The sequence below is a fragment of the Gymnoscopelus microlampas genome (genome assembly GCF_963454915.1).
Source record: "Gymnoscopelus microlampas genome assembly, chromosome: 14".
NCBI lineage: Eukaryota > Metazoa > Chordata > Actinopteri > Myctophiformes > Myctophidae > Gymnoscopelus > Gymnoscopelus microlampas.
In genome coordinates, this window is record NC_139951.1 from 43,407,147 (window position 1) to 43,423,983 (window position 16,837).

The 16,837-nt window shown below is 43.5% G+C and overlaps 1 protein-coding gene across 1 annotated transcript; it reads right to left on the reverse strand.

Moving 5' to 3' along the window:
• Positions 1-433: 433 nt before the first annotated feature.
• pmp22b (peripheral myelin protein 22b) lies at positions 434-16,570 on the reverse strand. The gene is made up of 5 exons (XM_084077882.1): positions 16,409-16,570; positions 14,441-14,534; positions 13,731-13,827; positions 4,851-4,991; positions 434-2,195 (listed from the first exon to the last, which is right to left on the reverse strand). The coding sequence occupies exons 2-5, from the start codon at positions 14,516-14,518 to the stop codon at positions 2,035-2,037; spliced, it is 477 nt and encodes a 158-aa protein (XP_083934008.1). The 5' UTR covers positions 14,519-14,534; positions 16,409-16,570; the 3' UTR covers positions 434-2,034.
• Between the last annotated feature and the right edge of the window lie 267 nt (positions 16,571-16,837).

Consider the following 16,837-nt stretch of genomic DNA (forward strand, 5'->3'; position numbering starts at 1 on the left):
GATTTTTTCTTTTTTTGGGGGGGACGTCCCCAGATGACAGTGAAGTGACAATTTAAGGACTTATAATACCTAAAAAAAAAATGTTTTTAAATACCACTGCTGCATCAAAAGTAATCAACAAACTATGCTATAAAAACTGGTCAAACGTTGGCAAAATTGTCAAATAAAATAAGGAAGAGGCACAAATGTGAGCTTGTAGATCTGCTACTTTCACAAAATGTATCTGTGGAACCGAGTAAAACTAAATGTAATACCTCAACTCCTACAATTCCAAGTGCTTGTCATTGTGGGGGGTCCCCAGTTCAAATATGATTATTTTGGGGGTGTCGCGGCCTGAAGAGGTTGAGAACCACTGTGCTAGATCATGTGAGAATAGTAAACTATAGTTTCATTTTTTATTTTAATGTTTTTTAATGTTTTTTTTTATATTGGATGAGTGAGTGTTCAGGATAGATTTTGTCATTGACATTTTGTTATGCACAGGATATAAACAACGTATTATACAGTAAAACATGATAATCCTCGATAACTTCGGTGGGGCCGAAAGAAGCGCGTTCAAAACTTCAAGTACGTGAAACAGACTTTCGTGTCAACCACCGCAAACCCCCTGGCTAGTCCTTTGCTCTGACAAACAGTTAGTTACTACTAGATAAGCTTTTCCTCCCCATCCTCTTGTTTTTTGCGATATGGCTTGACATTTTTTGTTTCTCATGTTGAAAGAATGTTGCTTACTTATCTGAGGCTGCAAAGTAGCTACAGTAATTTGCCCCAGATGCTGATTGGCATTGAGAGAGTTTTAACTGGTGATTCACAGGAAATGATCTACCGTAACGGAAAGAGAGGTGAGGCAGGGAGAAAATATGATGTACAGTCATTTAAATTGTACTAAAAGTCTTCTCGTAATAAACTGATTGTCATGGCATAATACTGACATTGTAAATGACATAATGTTGCATTCACCAATGCGCTACAATCCCAGACTCCATTCCGTTCTTTAGTTACAGTAACTGATCAAACAAGAAAAATACGAATTATTCCAACAATGCAGTGAGAAATGGGCTGTGTTCCCTAAAGAAGCAATTAGGCACATTAACGCTACAAGTGTACCTCTCTCTGACTCGCAACTCGCTCCAAACGGCAAAGTTGTTATTCTCTCTCCAGACAAAATGGCAAAAGTAACTCGATCGTAAATGACTGCTATCAGTTATAGGAATGGTAAATACATAGCACCATCTTTTGTTGAAAATAAGAAATAGACAAAAACAAGTTGTAACGAAAATAAAAACACTGACACTTTGCAAATTCACGAAATAGAAAAGGACCCAACCTACATTTCTGATGGCTATCCTACGCACATCTCATTTGGATGTTACCACTCTTTTGTAAAGCAAGCTGAGCTCAATTAAAAAGTCTAACTTTTCTATTGTTTTTATACATGCACTTTGGTTAAAATACTTCAAAAAACTGTTTTTTTTAACTAACTCTTTGGCAATGACCCCAACAAAAAAAAAGAAAATAAAACTTGACAAAAATAGCATCTAATCTTTTCAATCATTACAAACAAACATTTAGGCACTTAATCAGCTAGACAAAGCCCATACAAGTATCCTTGTTGACGTAGCAACACACAAAAAAAACTATGTACATATATGTAAAAAGTGTTATAAATAGGTTTTAAACCATAGATACTATATACATCTTCAACTTCAGACAGGATTGGTTGTTTCCATGTCGGTTTTCGCGTGTTGTTGTTATTGATGGTGGTGGTGGTATTTTTATTTGTTTTTTCTTAGCCCCCCTTGTAGTGATGCAGACACATTAGCCTCTTCTTGGCTCCATGGCCAGCAGTTGGTTCTTAGGTGTGGGTGCCAAAGCTGCTTCTTCTCCATAAGGTGGAGTGGTAGTTGGGGGGGGGGGGCAGGGAGGGACTGATGTCACCGGAGCTGGGGGCAATAAGGGGTGTTACTGGGAACACGAGGTTTTGGACTGGTGGGGGCCGCTAAAGGGGACAGAGAGGTGGGGGGGAGGGGGGTCTCATTCTCGCTTTCTCAAGATGACGTAGATGAGACCGCTGATCAGTGCCAGGGGGAAGGCCACCCACGCCAGGATGTAGGAGACGCCAAACGTGTCCGTCGTTGGAGTCCACGCTGGGCTCATCACCGTGTAGATGATGGCTCCACTCATAACAAACAGACCTGGAGAGGAAGAGGAGATAAAGGGGAGAGGGGAGAATTAGGACAGTGGTTTTCAACCCTTTTCATATCAAGGCCTATTATTTATTAGGCATTTGAGCCCCGGACCACCGTTTGAGATTTAGCCTCTCAGACCCAAAACTTTGAATATTTTGTTATCGTTGGATACGATTTTGTCCACAATTCCATGCTGTATTGATGTTCATACCATAGGAGAGATGAGAGGCAAACGTTGATCGAAATAACAATTCTTTAAATAAGTAATGCAGATGTTTAACAATAATTTAACTCTTGAGAGCGTTAACTTCTTTACGCTCTCAAGAGTTAAAGATCTATAAGGGTCCATTTGGTTACGAACTGTCCATCATTTAGCTGGGGACCACCTAGAACCCCCCCCCCCCCCCCCCTCAAGGACCACTGGTGGTCCCCGGACCGCTGGTTGAGAACCACTGCATTAGGGGAAAGCACTGCTATCATTGTTCATCATTACACAGATCAGGTTTCTCTGTGTCTTTGCTCAGTACGTCTCCTGACTGAATCTCATCCGATAAGTATTGATTTATAATGGAACACAAAGGGGTTCCACCACCGCCTTGAGCCAAATTCAGGGCTGGTCCGGTGCATCTCCTCAGCTATAGGGACTGGTATGTATATGAAGAAGAAATGCACTGGAGCAAACTCGGACAATTAAAGCCTTTTCAATATCAGGGCAAATAACGTTGGCAATGTTTGCACCCTGATATTAAAAAGGCTTTAAAGGACAACTTCACCAATTTTCAACCTATCTTATAATTGGTCCTCACTAATGCTCATTATAATTGTGATAACATTTTTGTCAGTCTGTGTCTCAGCGGCTGTATTTCAGCAACCCGCCTACCAGTGACATCATCGATGTAGAATCCACGCTAATAGAAACGGCAGGCTTTCTCTTCCTGGAAAGTTAGCATGCTACTGTATAATGGAAGCCATTGTTCTCGCGTTAATCTAAATAAAAAATGTGAAATGTTGTTTGGAAAACAAAATCGGCCTAACGATGATGTCAGTCGTAGGCGGGTGTCTGACGTTTCCACAGCCCTGAGTAGAAAAAATGGTAATATTTTATCGTGGGCATTAGTGAGGACCAATTATATGAAGATAGGTTGAAAATGGGTGAAGTCGTCCTTTAATTGTCCGAGTTTGCTCCAGTGCCTTCCTTCTTCATATTGATTTATAATGATCCCCCCACCAGAAAGATCTCCCTCCATGTCACACATCACAGGGTGTTCGTGTTGTGTACTGTATTTATCACATTGTGCGTAGGCCTGCGTTGCTGGATTAGCCCATTCTTTCTCTCTGATCGGCATCATGGCACGATGCCCCACCTATCCTATCCTCACGATGTGACATGGCGTGATCTGTTTGTTATTCAGACCCCCCCCCCCCTCCTCGCCCCCAAGTTGACATTTCAACTTGGGACCGCGCCCAGCATCATCTCTCCCCCCCAACCCCCCCTCCCCTTGGGGTGAGTGGGCACCTGTGCGCCTCACATTGTGCTGTGCCCGCCCCCAGGTCTCTGTGTGCCAGTGTGTGTGTGTGTGTGTGACTGGGATGTTGTAAAGGGCTGCCAAGCGGGGCAGCACAATAGACTGGGCACAGCGGCCCTATCTCTGGCCAAAAGGGCACCGAATGCAGAAGACAAGTGGAACATTATGCTTTTATACACTGACACTGCCCTGGTCTCAGTGCTCTGCTGCCCGGGCAACACAACATGGAGCAACGCATCCACCGCCATTCTGGTTGTGTGTGTTTTCATCAGTGGTGGAAAAGTAAAATTTACTCGAGTACTGTTACTTAAGTAACATTTTCAGGTGCCTGTTCTTTACTTGAGTATTTCCATGTATAACTCCTGTACATTTCAGAAGCAAATATTGTACTTTTTACTCCACTACAATAATTAGAAAGCTCAATTTGGTAGAGCACTCGCCTTTGAACTGGCAAGGTCCTGGGTTCAACGCCGGGCACCGCCAACTCAGCGTATGAGTAGCACGGGTTGCATTGTGTTTTCATATGTGTGTGGGTGCTTGGCTTTTAGAGTCAATGAACTACGATAAACCTCCTGAATTCACCAGCAGTCTGTTTTTGGATCCATAAACTACTGGTAGTTAGGGTTAGGCCCAGGGGTCTTCATATGTTTTTCAGGCCAAGGACCCCTTAACAGAGAGAGTGATGGAGCAGGGACCCACCACTACATATTGTATAAAATTGTGTTGTAGATTTCATAGATTTCATATTCGTTCATTCAGGTTAATGTGTATTTTCGGACATTTAACCACTAATTACTTACTAAACTTGACCTTTATCGCTATGTACTTGGTCTGCTCTTTTTTCCCTCTACACCAAACCTCTTTGCCGAAAATAGCCGATCTACAAGCAAGTAGATCTGCTATTTTTGACTAAAGTTCTCCTCAGAATAGGGATGCTAGGCTTCAAGTGGTCAATGTACAGAAATGATCATATCACACAGAGATTTGGCGGCCCCCCCTGTAGTAACTCTGAGGACTCCCTATAGGGGTCCCGGACCCCCTGTTGAAGACCCCTGGGTTATGGTCTGTTTGATGTGTGGGTCAAAGGTCACATGAAACAGAGGGGAGGAGGAGGATGAAGAAGAGGACAACTCACTGGCTAGGATCTGGAAGGTTCCCGTGAGGAAGAATCGTCCGCCCTTCTGCAGGGTGAAGAGCTGGCAGAAGAAGAGGAACAGGGAGATGATGCTGAAGATGATGGAGAGGATCATCAACGCCTGGACGGACTGGATCCACTCTGTAGGGAGGAGAGGAGAGGAGACCCGTCAGAACAACACACACCAACATGAACAAAGATCCAAGGCCAGAAGAATGCCTTGGATTGTTTTTTTACAGGTTGCCAAACCGGTCAATAAACAGACACTGCAACTAGTCCTCACTTTCTGGCCTGCTATTATATTGACAGTCTGTGTTTATGCATGGTCACTAGATGGGGACAAATTCTTTGTATAAATCCCACATAATCGCTCTGGTCTGAATGAATGGAACAACCTTCCCGTCCTGCATCACTTCTTTTCGGGGCAAACAATCTCCGAACTGCCGTGGTGAATGTATCACGGAGGTCTCTCCCCAGGGGTGATATCGGTTAGTAAAAACAGCTAGATGTGCTGAGGTGAGCGGTGAGGCGCTTATCACCACGTCTCAGTGACGCCATGTTGTTTTCCAACCACCACGGTGAGAGGGTGATGGCCAGATTAATCTTTAAAGGGAATCGGACTGTTAAGAGGGAATCGTCAAGGAACCGGAATAGTTAAAACAAACCTATTCCCAATGAGTGCAATAAACTTGGTGAACTTGTGGTATGATACTGCCTTGGTGTCATCTTGTTCTCCGGGGCTCGCTGCTTGCTTACAGAAGAAGTACTTCAAACAGAGTCATCACTCACCACCAGCTACGGTAAAGGAGTACTATTAGGACCACACAGAGGGTCTTCTAAAATCACAACACATGCTGCGTTATGGGTTTTTTAAGGCAAGCAGCCCATGACGGGGAAGAGAATCCAAGAGAAACTATAGTGCACCACTCCTCAATAGTGGCGGTGGTTTTTAACTCAACCATGAAGACTAATTTAGACCAGCAAATAAGAATTAATGCAATCAATACTCTGCACAAGAAGAAGAAAACTCTGTACATCACCTGTTTTTAATTTACGTTACACTGTACACTTTAAACAAGTTTATTAAGATGTAAGATCCAGTAAGAGACCTGGATTTGAATAGGACCCGGATGTCCCGGAAAGGGACATAATTGTTACGGATTGCAGCTTTAAATCTGACACCCTTTCAAAGTTGAATTAAAAGTCAATCATCTTCCCCTCACGAATACCACACAAGTCTTCCATAGCCCTGGAACATCTCAAACTTGCAAATAAAGGCCGAGATATTTACTCACACTTTGCTAATCTTATTGAGTTCAAGCACCCCCTCCCCTTCACAAAAATGGAGGTTAATGACCCTGCATGGTCTAGATAGAACATCTGTACTTCCTGGAATGTTTTTAATGGATCCTCATCAGTGGTGATAGTACCTGGACATCCTCCTCCTAAAAGCACCCTGCCTCCCAAACAACAGGTCCCACAGTCAGCCTATTATCAGCGTAATGTACAATATTGATCCTTCCAAGGCCATTAACTCATTAGTTACCTGTATTGATGGGGGTTTAAGTACGTACAGTATGTGTGTGTGTGTGTGTGTGTGTGTGTGTGTGTGTGTGTGTGTGTGTGTGTGTGTGTGTGTGTGTGTGTGTGTGTGTGTGTGTGTGTGTGTGTGTGTGTGTGTGTGCGTGCGTGCGTGTGTGTGTGCGCGGCTGTGGCACTCTGCCAGGAATCTCAGGCCTTCCAAGCAGGTTCTATTTCTTGTTGGAGGGTTATGTATGCAGACCTCCAGCACTCTCAGGTTTCCTAAGCCATCTCCCTCTCTCTTTACGTATCTATCCATCTCTCTCTCTAACTCACTCACTCTCCTTTTCTCTCACTCGCTCTCTGTCTCACTCTCTCTATCTCTCTCTCACTCTCATCATTTCGAATGCTCTCTTTCTGTCTCTTCCATTTTCTCTCACTCGATTCTCTATATCAATTTCTCTCACTCGATCTCTATATCAATTTCTCTCACTCGATCTCTCTCTCTCTCTCTCTCTCTCTCTCTCTCTCTCTCTCTCTCTCTCTCTCTCTCTCTCTCTCTCTCTCTCTCTCTCTCTGCCACTCCTATCATCTCATGTTTAGCTGTGTCTGCTGCTGCCCTGTTTTAGTGTCTGGCCGACCCACTACGCCATGACATTCTCCAGTGGAGTTCATACCTCACGGTCCGTGCTGTACGAGGGATCACCACACCTCTGATAGCACTCTTGCATTAAGCCTAGATTTATACACAAGTGATGGAAGAAGTACTCACATGTTTTACTTAAGTGAAAGTATCAATACCTTCAATGTAGAAATTCTCTGTTATAAGTAAAATTCCAGTAAACTTTTTGAGGGGCAGAAAGGCCAAACTGAGGCTTCGTCCACACGTACACGGGTATTTTCATAAACGCAGATATTTCGTTTTCGTTTTTGAAAACCTCCGCGTCTACACGGCCCTGTTTAAAAAAATCTCTCTGTCCACACGACAACGGCTAAACGTTAAAGGTTAAACGGTAAAACTCCGTTTACCGTGTCCACACGGGAACACATAGCCGGAGTTTTTAAAAATCTACACTGTGGCAGGAGTTTTCCAAAAGATGCGTTTACATGGAGCAAAAACGCGTTTGCGTGTGGACGAACCCCCCAAAACGCATATAAAAAGCTACGTTTATGAAAATACCCGTGTACGTGTGGACGAAGCCTGAGGGACCATGGCCGCCATGGCCCCCATGAAATTCCTGCCCTGGTTGGCATCAAAATGTACTTAAAGTACCAAAAGTAAAAGTACTCATTGTGCAGAATGTCCCATTTCACAAGATCAAAATGCATAAAACTCGTTATAAAATAGCAGATCTACAAGCTCACTAAATACTTTACACCCCTGCACGTGACCTGCAGAGTACTATGATTGCTTCGTCTATACACGCGAGCACATTGTTCTCATCCCAATCTCCCATAACTTTCCCTCCTCCAGCATATGTTTCTCGCTGTGAAATCAAAGTCATGTGGCTTAATGGGGGGTTTACAGTTCGCTTCATGACATGAAAAGCCATGATGGAGAATTCATCGGCGGTCGTAAAGAAAAACAGTTACACTGCGAGACAGCTTACTTAGTGCAGCAGACATTGATGAACCACATCATAACGCTTAAGGCTAAAGTAAAAGCACTCCACCACAGCCACATCACTTATTCATGACTGACATGTCTGCTGCTATGGATATTTTTTCGCTTTTGTCGCATTCCTAAGCCAATAATTTGGTAGGCAGCGGTTTCGGTAGGAGACACAAAGGAGACTCTTTGTGTCTCCTACCGGAACCGCTGCCGGTCATCAAATTATTATTGAAAAAAATATATATCTATGAATTCAAGTCTCCATGGGGTGACTAATAAAAGTCATTTTGGGGGTGAACTATCCCTTCAATATTTCATTAATTGATACGTGTACCTATATGAGCAGGTCATCTAAAGTGAATTGCATTCGAAGGATAACATTCTAAATGAAAATGTAAATATTGTAAGCTCATTGGGGGAGTGGTGTGTGTGTGCATTGTTTTGTGATTTAAATATCTTGTAACGTACAAGTGTACATGATAATGTCTACCTTAAAGGGGCATGAGTCACGACACCCTATAGATTGATTGTATAGTTTGTTTTACACTTCAGGTGAAAAACTACAGCAGGTTAAAAACATGGCAGGCTGCGTCGTGATGTGAGCAACACAGCTGCAGCTAATCAAATTAAGATTAGATGTTAGGTGTGTCAACACTGTCTATCATTCTTGCACATTGGCCATGCCCTTGGCTCGGGACATAACCTTTATTACTCATTATTATTAATTTGTTTGGTGCAGCTGTGTTACTTACTAGTCTGCCATGTTTTTAATCTGCTGCAGTTTTTAACCTGAACTGAAAAACAAACTACTACATGTTTCTTAGCTTTATGCTGTTTTTTACTTTAATTTGTCACCCATATATATGAATTTATTACACAATAGATTTCAAAATACTGATCACCACCTACGTACAGTACAAGGCCCTCAATAACGAGGCTCCCTGCTACCTCTCTGACCTCATCAAACGCCACGCCCCTTCCCGCTCCCTCAGGTCTGGTGATGCCAGCCTCCTGGACATCCCAAAAATGTCCAGGCCCAAAACAAACAAACGCACCTGGGGTGACAGACAGGGCTTTCTCAGTTGCAGCCCCTTCCCTTTGGAACTCACTCCCACCTCACATTAAAGCCGCCCTCAACCTTACCCTGTTCAAAAACCTTTAAAGCGATAATTCACCCCAAAAATTACTTTTTTCTATCGATTAGTCACCCCATGGAGACTCGAATTCATGGATATTTTGTAGTTTTTGTCGCATTCCTAAGCCAATAATTTGATATTAGGAATGCAGGTAGGCAGCGGTTCCGGTAGGAGATACAAAGGAGACTATTTGTGTCTCCTACCGGAACCGGTCATCAAATTATTGGCTTAGGAATGTGACAAAAACTAAATAATATTCATGAATCCATGGGGTGACTAATCGATAGAAAAAAAGTCATTTTGGGGGTGAAGGTGAACTATCCCTTTAACTAGTTATTCTCTTGTTTGTTTATTGTATTTATTTTTTCCTATTGCATAAAGTGACTTTGAGTGCCAAGAAAAGCGCTAAATTAGATGTATGTATTAAAGATAAATTAGATGTATTATTATTATTATGTATTATTAATTATTACCCATATATATGACTCTATTACAGATGTAGACCAGAAAACAACAGCTTGATGGATTGCGTCGGGTCACTAATAGAGTCAAGTTACCCAGAACGACAATGCTTGTCTCCTGAAGACCGATGGAGGAAACACGACACACTCGGCTCCCCCGAAAAAAATAAATAAACAATGCTATGCTATCTATCCATCCATCCATGTCCTGAAAAAGCCTTCTATGCCATTTGGAAATGCAATTATATTTCACCCTAATAATTACATTGTCTGGACGTTTGTATAACACAATTACGGCCAGTGAGCTACGCTACGGGCCAAATGTTCCATTCTCCGGGTCTATGAATAGCGGTTGGGTTTATAAATACCGACAGTATATCACTGTTTTCAGATAAACAGACATCTCGTCTTCCTTCCTTGACGGGGCTGGTACCCGAGGAGCCCTGACATGGGGCCGTTTCCTGCCATGCGTTTGCAGTTAACAAGGGCCTCCCGATGGTGACTGATAAGTGCTTCACTTTCAGCGGGTCAAACCAGTGGTTCTCAAACGTTTTCAAGTCAAGGACCCCCAAATTGATACGTAGTATTTGGCCACGAAGACCCCCATCTGAAAATATTTTGTGCCAGGGACCCCCAGAAGAGAAGATTAAGTGAGCTTGTATATCTGCTATTTTTGAATAGCCAAAGTAAAGGGCTATTCAAAAGGACCCCCTGGGACCTCTGCAAGGACCCCTGGGGTTCCCCGGACCCCACTTTGAGAACCAATGTGTTAAACTGAATGGCACGGTTTGCCATCGGTAATGTAATATGAAACCAAACCAAACAAACATACTTTTGTTTCCGGAATGTCAAACAGGAAAAAGACTGTTGTTGGTGTGGTGGTTGTTGTGGTTGTTACTGTATGGCTGTCGATGATGAGGGCCAAACACCCTACTATGACTGGAAACTACAGCTTCTTCCAAGAACTGACAGCATTGATGGACTCATAACATCATTGTCCTCCAAATACACACACACACGCGCGCGCACGCACGCACGCACGCACGCACGCACGCACGCACGCACGCACGCACGCACGCACGCACGCACGCACACACACACACACACACACACACACACACACACACACACACACACACACACACACACACACACACACACACACACACACACACACACACACACACACACACACACACACACACACACACACACACACACATGATGCCAAGTTCAATATGGGCTAATGGTCAAGTGCAATATTGTACCTAGTGGATGGTTCCCCATGGTCTCCCCTTATTTCAATGTTTTAATATTTCAAGATTTCTTTTCTTACGATTTATTGTATGTACTATGGATGTTTTTATTTGACAACAGACTATGATGACTCGACTATCACGGACTAACAGTATATGGGATAATGTTGCTCTATCTGTATTTCTGTGTGATGCTGCTATTTTGTTTTATGTGGATGCACTTGTCAGCTTGACAGTAAACACTGTGACGCAAAGTGAAATATTTCAACCACCACAGCATTTGTCTTGGTTATATTTACGTCCTGTGTGGGTGGGTGGCGGGGAAGAGAGACATTCTTCTTGAATGGCTAAATTTGGAGGGGAGTAAAGATTCTGAGACATTTTTCATCCTGTTCCACTACTACCACATGTGATATAAGAGGGAAATAGATATCCAGGGTTGGATTTGCTGGGGAGGGGGATGGAAATCCATGCCTCTATTTATGATAACACACGTCACACGCCCTCGGTTATTCTTTTTTTATTGCCGGTGGCTAGGGATGTTGTATAGCTAGGGATGGGACCATAATCTTTATCACCGTTTATCGCGATAAGAACCCGCTCACAAAAATCGTATCGTGGAGATTTAAATTTATCGTGAAATTGTATGTTTTAGCTGTTGTTGAGCTGCAGATCCAGTACCACTTAAATGCTCTATACTTAATCAAACGGATCTGTAAAGAGCGCATTTGGCACGCTCTTATTTCACTCTGCACACATCGATTCGCCAAAAAATAGCATATCTCTGCGTTGCAGCTTGTAGATCTGCTATTTTTGGCGAATGTTCCCCCCAGAATAGGGATGCTTGGGGTTGAAGTGGTTGATTGTTGCGATGATATCGCTAAAAGCAAAAGAATTTGCCACAATAATCGTGACGTGTAATTTTCATATCGTCCCATCCCATCATTCTTTTTTATGGCCGGTGGGGATATGTTATAGCCCTGCTTCTTCAGGTCAGACTGAATACAATACATGCCTTTTCTTTTTGAAATTGATATAATATCACAACTGAGCAATAAAAAGTAGATATCCCTGTAGATATCCGTCGTTTTTGCTATAGCAAAGCTCCTTTGGACCGGTTTTAACGGCTGCAAGTCAGAGCAGCCCGCTGGGCCCCATGTGAGGTTCCGATACTAGGCAGCACAATCTCCCACCATCTACCGCCGTCAGGACCGGGCGCCTCGGTTGAACAAACAGTGTGCGTCAGTGCGCTAATGAAAGCAAGTCAAACAAACCGACTGTACCATGAAACCACCTGGCAGAGAGCACGCTGGCCCCCGTCGACAAAACACACACACACACACACACACACACACACACACACACACACACACACACACACACACTGGCTGAGCACGGCTCATTCTAGACACATGACATCACCAGCTGCAGCCCTTGCCAGCCAGGCCCTCTGTGCCTGCTACCGCACCACTTTCTGACAGCCGCATTTTAGCAGCAAAACGTAAACTGCCGAATTCATCCGTTCTCGTTTCCTCTCCTCCATCGATGATTCTCGAAAAACCTCCGAGGGAGTTTTTTAATAATGTTTGGGGGTTTCGTGTTACGCGGTACCAGGGTCAAAATAACCTCATGTGTTTCCACTTGGTTGCAGAGAAACATCCTGATGGAGGGTTTGGGATGGTTGAAGCTATAAGCATTACATGGATCTGGGGGCGCTTTGAGACAGATTTATACTTCGTGGAATGACAGTTGTGTGTCGAAAAAAAAAGCTGATCTATAAGCCTGCATTGTGAGCCACTGCACACTGAATTGAAATGTTTTTAATGCACAGACTGATCTGATCTGTGTTTTTAATGGACTCTCCTTTACATGACTCTTAAATGATTATGCACATTAGCCACTTTTTTATGCACTTTATTTGACTTCTATGCTCTAATTCTCTATCTATCTTTTAACTGCATTGATGGGCCTGCACAATTAAGAATTTCACCCATGTTACTTGTAAGTTTGATTCTGATTTGTAGCTTATAGATCTGGTATTTTCAGTGACGCCGTCACATGATGGAGTATAAATTGGGCATTTGGTCTAAATATGTCTTTAAACGCTGCAGCTGCTGCGTTAACTTTTATTAATGATCCGCAAGTAGAGTAGTGGCACATGCTCTTATCTGACAGTGGGGAGTGACACAGTGTCAGCACGCTATGTACTGCACGGGGCGGTCCAACTGTACACACACACACACACACACACACACACACACACGCACACACATGCACTCCAGCACTTTAAATATTCCCTGCCCCACCCTGGAACACACCTCCCTGAAGCCTCCATATCCTCTCACTACGGACTCCCAAACATGGGGGTTGAATATGGACATCACACCATGACTATTTATACAGCGGGCAGCCTATGAGCTGCCTGCCTGCTGGGGAGCGCCATGGGCTGCAGTTTCACATTCTCTCCCCTAGATGGCGCATGGGTCCCCCCTTGAGGAGCCCCTGAGTGACACGCCCACCTCTGCATGTCAAACAGGCCAGCAGAGCTGATTTAAACCCAAGTCACTTTTAACAGAGAATGTACTAGAGTCCCAACTCAAAACATAATGTTGTTATAGGCTACCTATTGTACGTATGAAGGACAACCATGATGTTGCACAAATCCAACTTGTTTGCATGAATCCAAACACTCAAACCTAATGAATACCTGGCTGTGTGAGCCATTTACAGTAGAGCAACTACACACATTTGTAATTTAGGCTAACCTGCCAAAACCTTTGCATGTAAGTGGTTGTCAAGGTTCGTCCATGGTGCATGTCACCTCCTATGGAGGTGGGGCCTCAGTGGTAACCTCCATTGATTGATTGATTGATTGATTAGTTGATTGATCTTACCTCCCGCAGAGGCGGGGTCACAGTGGTAACCTCCATTAGGAGTTAAAGAGCAGTTGTTCCACAGATCCGAGGTTCCCGCCTCGCCTGTCGTCCATACCTGCATGTCAACAACATGAACACTATTATCAACATATACCTGATGTCAACAACATGAAAACTATTATCAATAACACAGGCTACGATTAAGGGAGTTTGAAGTATAGGCGTACAGTTTCACTTTAATGCTGCATGCCAGAATGGGGGGGTTGAGGGGGTAATAATAATAATAATAAAGCTTAAATTCCCCATCAGCTGATGATGTTGCTTGCCCTTAATATCTATCTAATTAGTTCCTGTTGGCAAGGGAACACCCTAGAACAGTACGTGGTTCTCAAACGTTAATGACCCCCACATTGGTAGGTAATTGGCCACGGACACCAAGATGTTATGCCAGGAAACCCCATAAGAGAACATTTGTGTTGTTTTTCACAATTAAAAAAAGAAAACAAAGCTGATCTACAGGGTTGTGAGCTTGTAGATCAGCTTTTTTTTTTATAAAGCCAAAGGATAAAATAGGGTTAAAGTGATTCAACAAATTGTGATGATACATTAACCAATTTGGCTGAGGGACCCCTGGAGCCCCCCTCAAGGACCCCCTGGGGGTCCCTCAAGGGGCTTTGAGAACCACAGCCCTAGAAATAGTTGGCTCTTAAATATGTTATGTTACTCACGCTGACAATAGTGGAAACAAACAGGAGGACGAGGGCTGCGACGTGCAGGAGGATGATTCCGAGCAGAAGGAGAAGCATCTTTGCAGATAGTAGTCTGGACAGTAATGAGAAGAGCAGAGCACCCTGTCACTGACAGCTCTAAGTGTGTGTGTGTGTGTGTGTGTGTGTGTGTGTGTGTGTGTGTGTGTGTGTGTGTGTGTGTGTGTGTGTGTGTGTGTGTGTGTGTGTGTGTGTGTGTGTGTGTGTGTGTGTGTGTGTGTGAATGCCTCAGATTGGTGGGACATGGGTGTGTCGTCGCACTAAAACAGGACACCTTTATTTAGTGTACTGTAGTAGCCTGCCTAGTACAGCTTATTGCGCCAACGATAAACAACATATAAAGTCTTAGATATTTAACAAGAGCTGTGATTGTATGACTGCTGATGTTTGCTCTGTTTTGTTTGGAAAAGGAAGGGTGTTACAATTCAAACAAGTAGACCACAGTATATACAGTATGTAGGCCTATATGACAGCGTTAGAATGGACTTTAAACTCTCTGGTACAAATCAAATCCATCGCAAAGATCACCTATATTATTTGATCAGCTGTCTGATCTGGGATGGCTCAATGTCCAATGGTGGAAGAAGTACTCATATGTTCTACTTTAAGTAAAAGTACTCTGTTTCTCTGATTCAGAATGTACTTGGGTAAAAGTAGAAAAGTATTGGCATCAAATAGTCATTATGCAGAAATCTTCCATTTCATGTTTTCAAAATGTATAAAATCATTTGAAAATAGCAGATCTACAAGCTTGTGTTGTGAGCCTGTAGATCTGCTATAGCTGAAGTCTATATGGGGCTGAAGTGGTTACTGTGTTTTGTGATAATAAAAATCTACAAAGTAACTAGTAACTAAAGTTTTCAAATAATTATAGTGGACTGAAAGTACAATATTTTTCTCTGAGTGGAGTAAAGTACTGCAAATTGGAAATACTCCAGTCAAGTAAAGATACCTCAAAACTGATAAGTACAGTAGGCTACTTAAGTAATGTACACGGCTCAATGTCATTGTCATATAAATAGAAGCCTAATTATGTTTTAAACAGCGCGTTCGTTCATTCCCACTCGTTTCATTTCCAAAATAAAGGAAAAGATCGAACCATCTCCAGCATCGCGTGTTAAACGTGCACCAAACTTCACAAAGATCTGTTATATATAAACCATCAATATAAGACACTGATGCACTTTCTTTCTGGTCTGGGCGTCATTGTATCTGCATACATTCCACGGGAAAACGCGTTTCATGTTAAATATCTCACAGACTTTGAGCGCAGCGTAGCTCTGGTCCATAGCGTTAGAAGGAATTCTCTCTCTCGCTATGTTACTTTCGCACCGTTGCCCGCACACCCCCGGTAGTGCAGGCTGCGCAGCCTCTCGTCTTTAGTAAAAAAAGAAAACATTCACTTTCGTTACTCACCAAAACAAAGACGGTTTTAACGTGTTGAAAAACTACTTTCCTTAGTGGGAGCACTTGGAGCCCCCCATCTCACGTCTAAAATACAAGTTTTCACCAAAATGTAAAATAATCCACCGGATGGAAAAAAAATGTTGTCAATAGAAACATTCCATTGACCAGAGCTGTAGGGGGCGCAGTGGAGTAACTAAAACACTTTTCCATCCGGTAAAATATTTTTATTTTCTGGCCAAAAAGTGTATTTTAGACGTGAGGTGGGGGGCTCCGAGTGTTCCCACTAAAGAAAGTAGGCTTTCAACATTTTAAAACCGTCTTCGTTTTGGTGAATAGCGAAAGCGTATTTATTATTTTTAGTAGAGACGAGAGGCTGCGCAGCCTGCGCTACGGCGGGTGTGCGGGCAACGGCTCGAAAGTACCATAGCGTTAAGGAGAACTCGCTATGGACCAGACCAGAGCTAAGCGCAGCAGCGCACCAAAGTTAACCAAAAGCAAACCAGATAGAAATGCTCCACTTACTTCTAGCGGAAAGGTATTCCCACAAAATAAAGGAAACAAAAATAGTTCGAATTTGCAAACGGCAGCAAAAAGCAAAAGTTTCCCAAAAAGAGTCCAAAGAGCAGCAGCAGTAGATCCTTCAGTCAGTGAGTCTCTCAGACTAGATTGATGGCAGGCTTTACTCCGCTGTTATAAAGTGTCTCATTATGGATGAACAACGCCCTGTGTGCGTCCCTACGTCACAGGGGGGGGGGGGGGGGGGGGGAGGAGAGAGGAGAGGGGAGGGGAGTGGAAGGGAGGAGAGGGGAGAGGATAGGAGGAGTGGACCCCCCCTGTGCGCGTCCCTACGTCACAGAGAGGAGAGGACCCCCCCCTGCTAAAGGGTTCCCAGTACAGACGCTCTGTGCGTAATAGCACAGGAGAACCTAACTGGAGTTACCCAATGTGAGC

Bases quoted from the DNA above. Each gene is read 5' to 3' on its own strand.
- pmp22b (XM_084077882.1), bottom strand. From the start codon at position 14,518: ATGCTTCTCCTTCTGCTCGGAATCATCCTCCTGCACGTCGCAGCCCTC. The intron at 13,828-14,440 runs GTGAGTAACATA...GTTGACATGCAG, and splicing joins TTGTTTCCACTATTGTCAGC to GTATGGACGACAGGCGAGGC. The intron at 4,992-13,730 runs GTAAGATCAATC...TCCTCCCTACAG, and splicing joins TGACCCCGCCTCTGCGGGAG to AGTGGATCCAGTCCGTCCAG.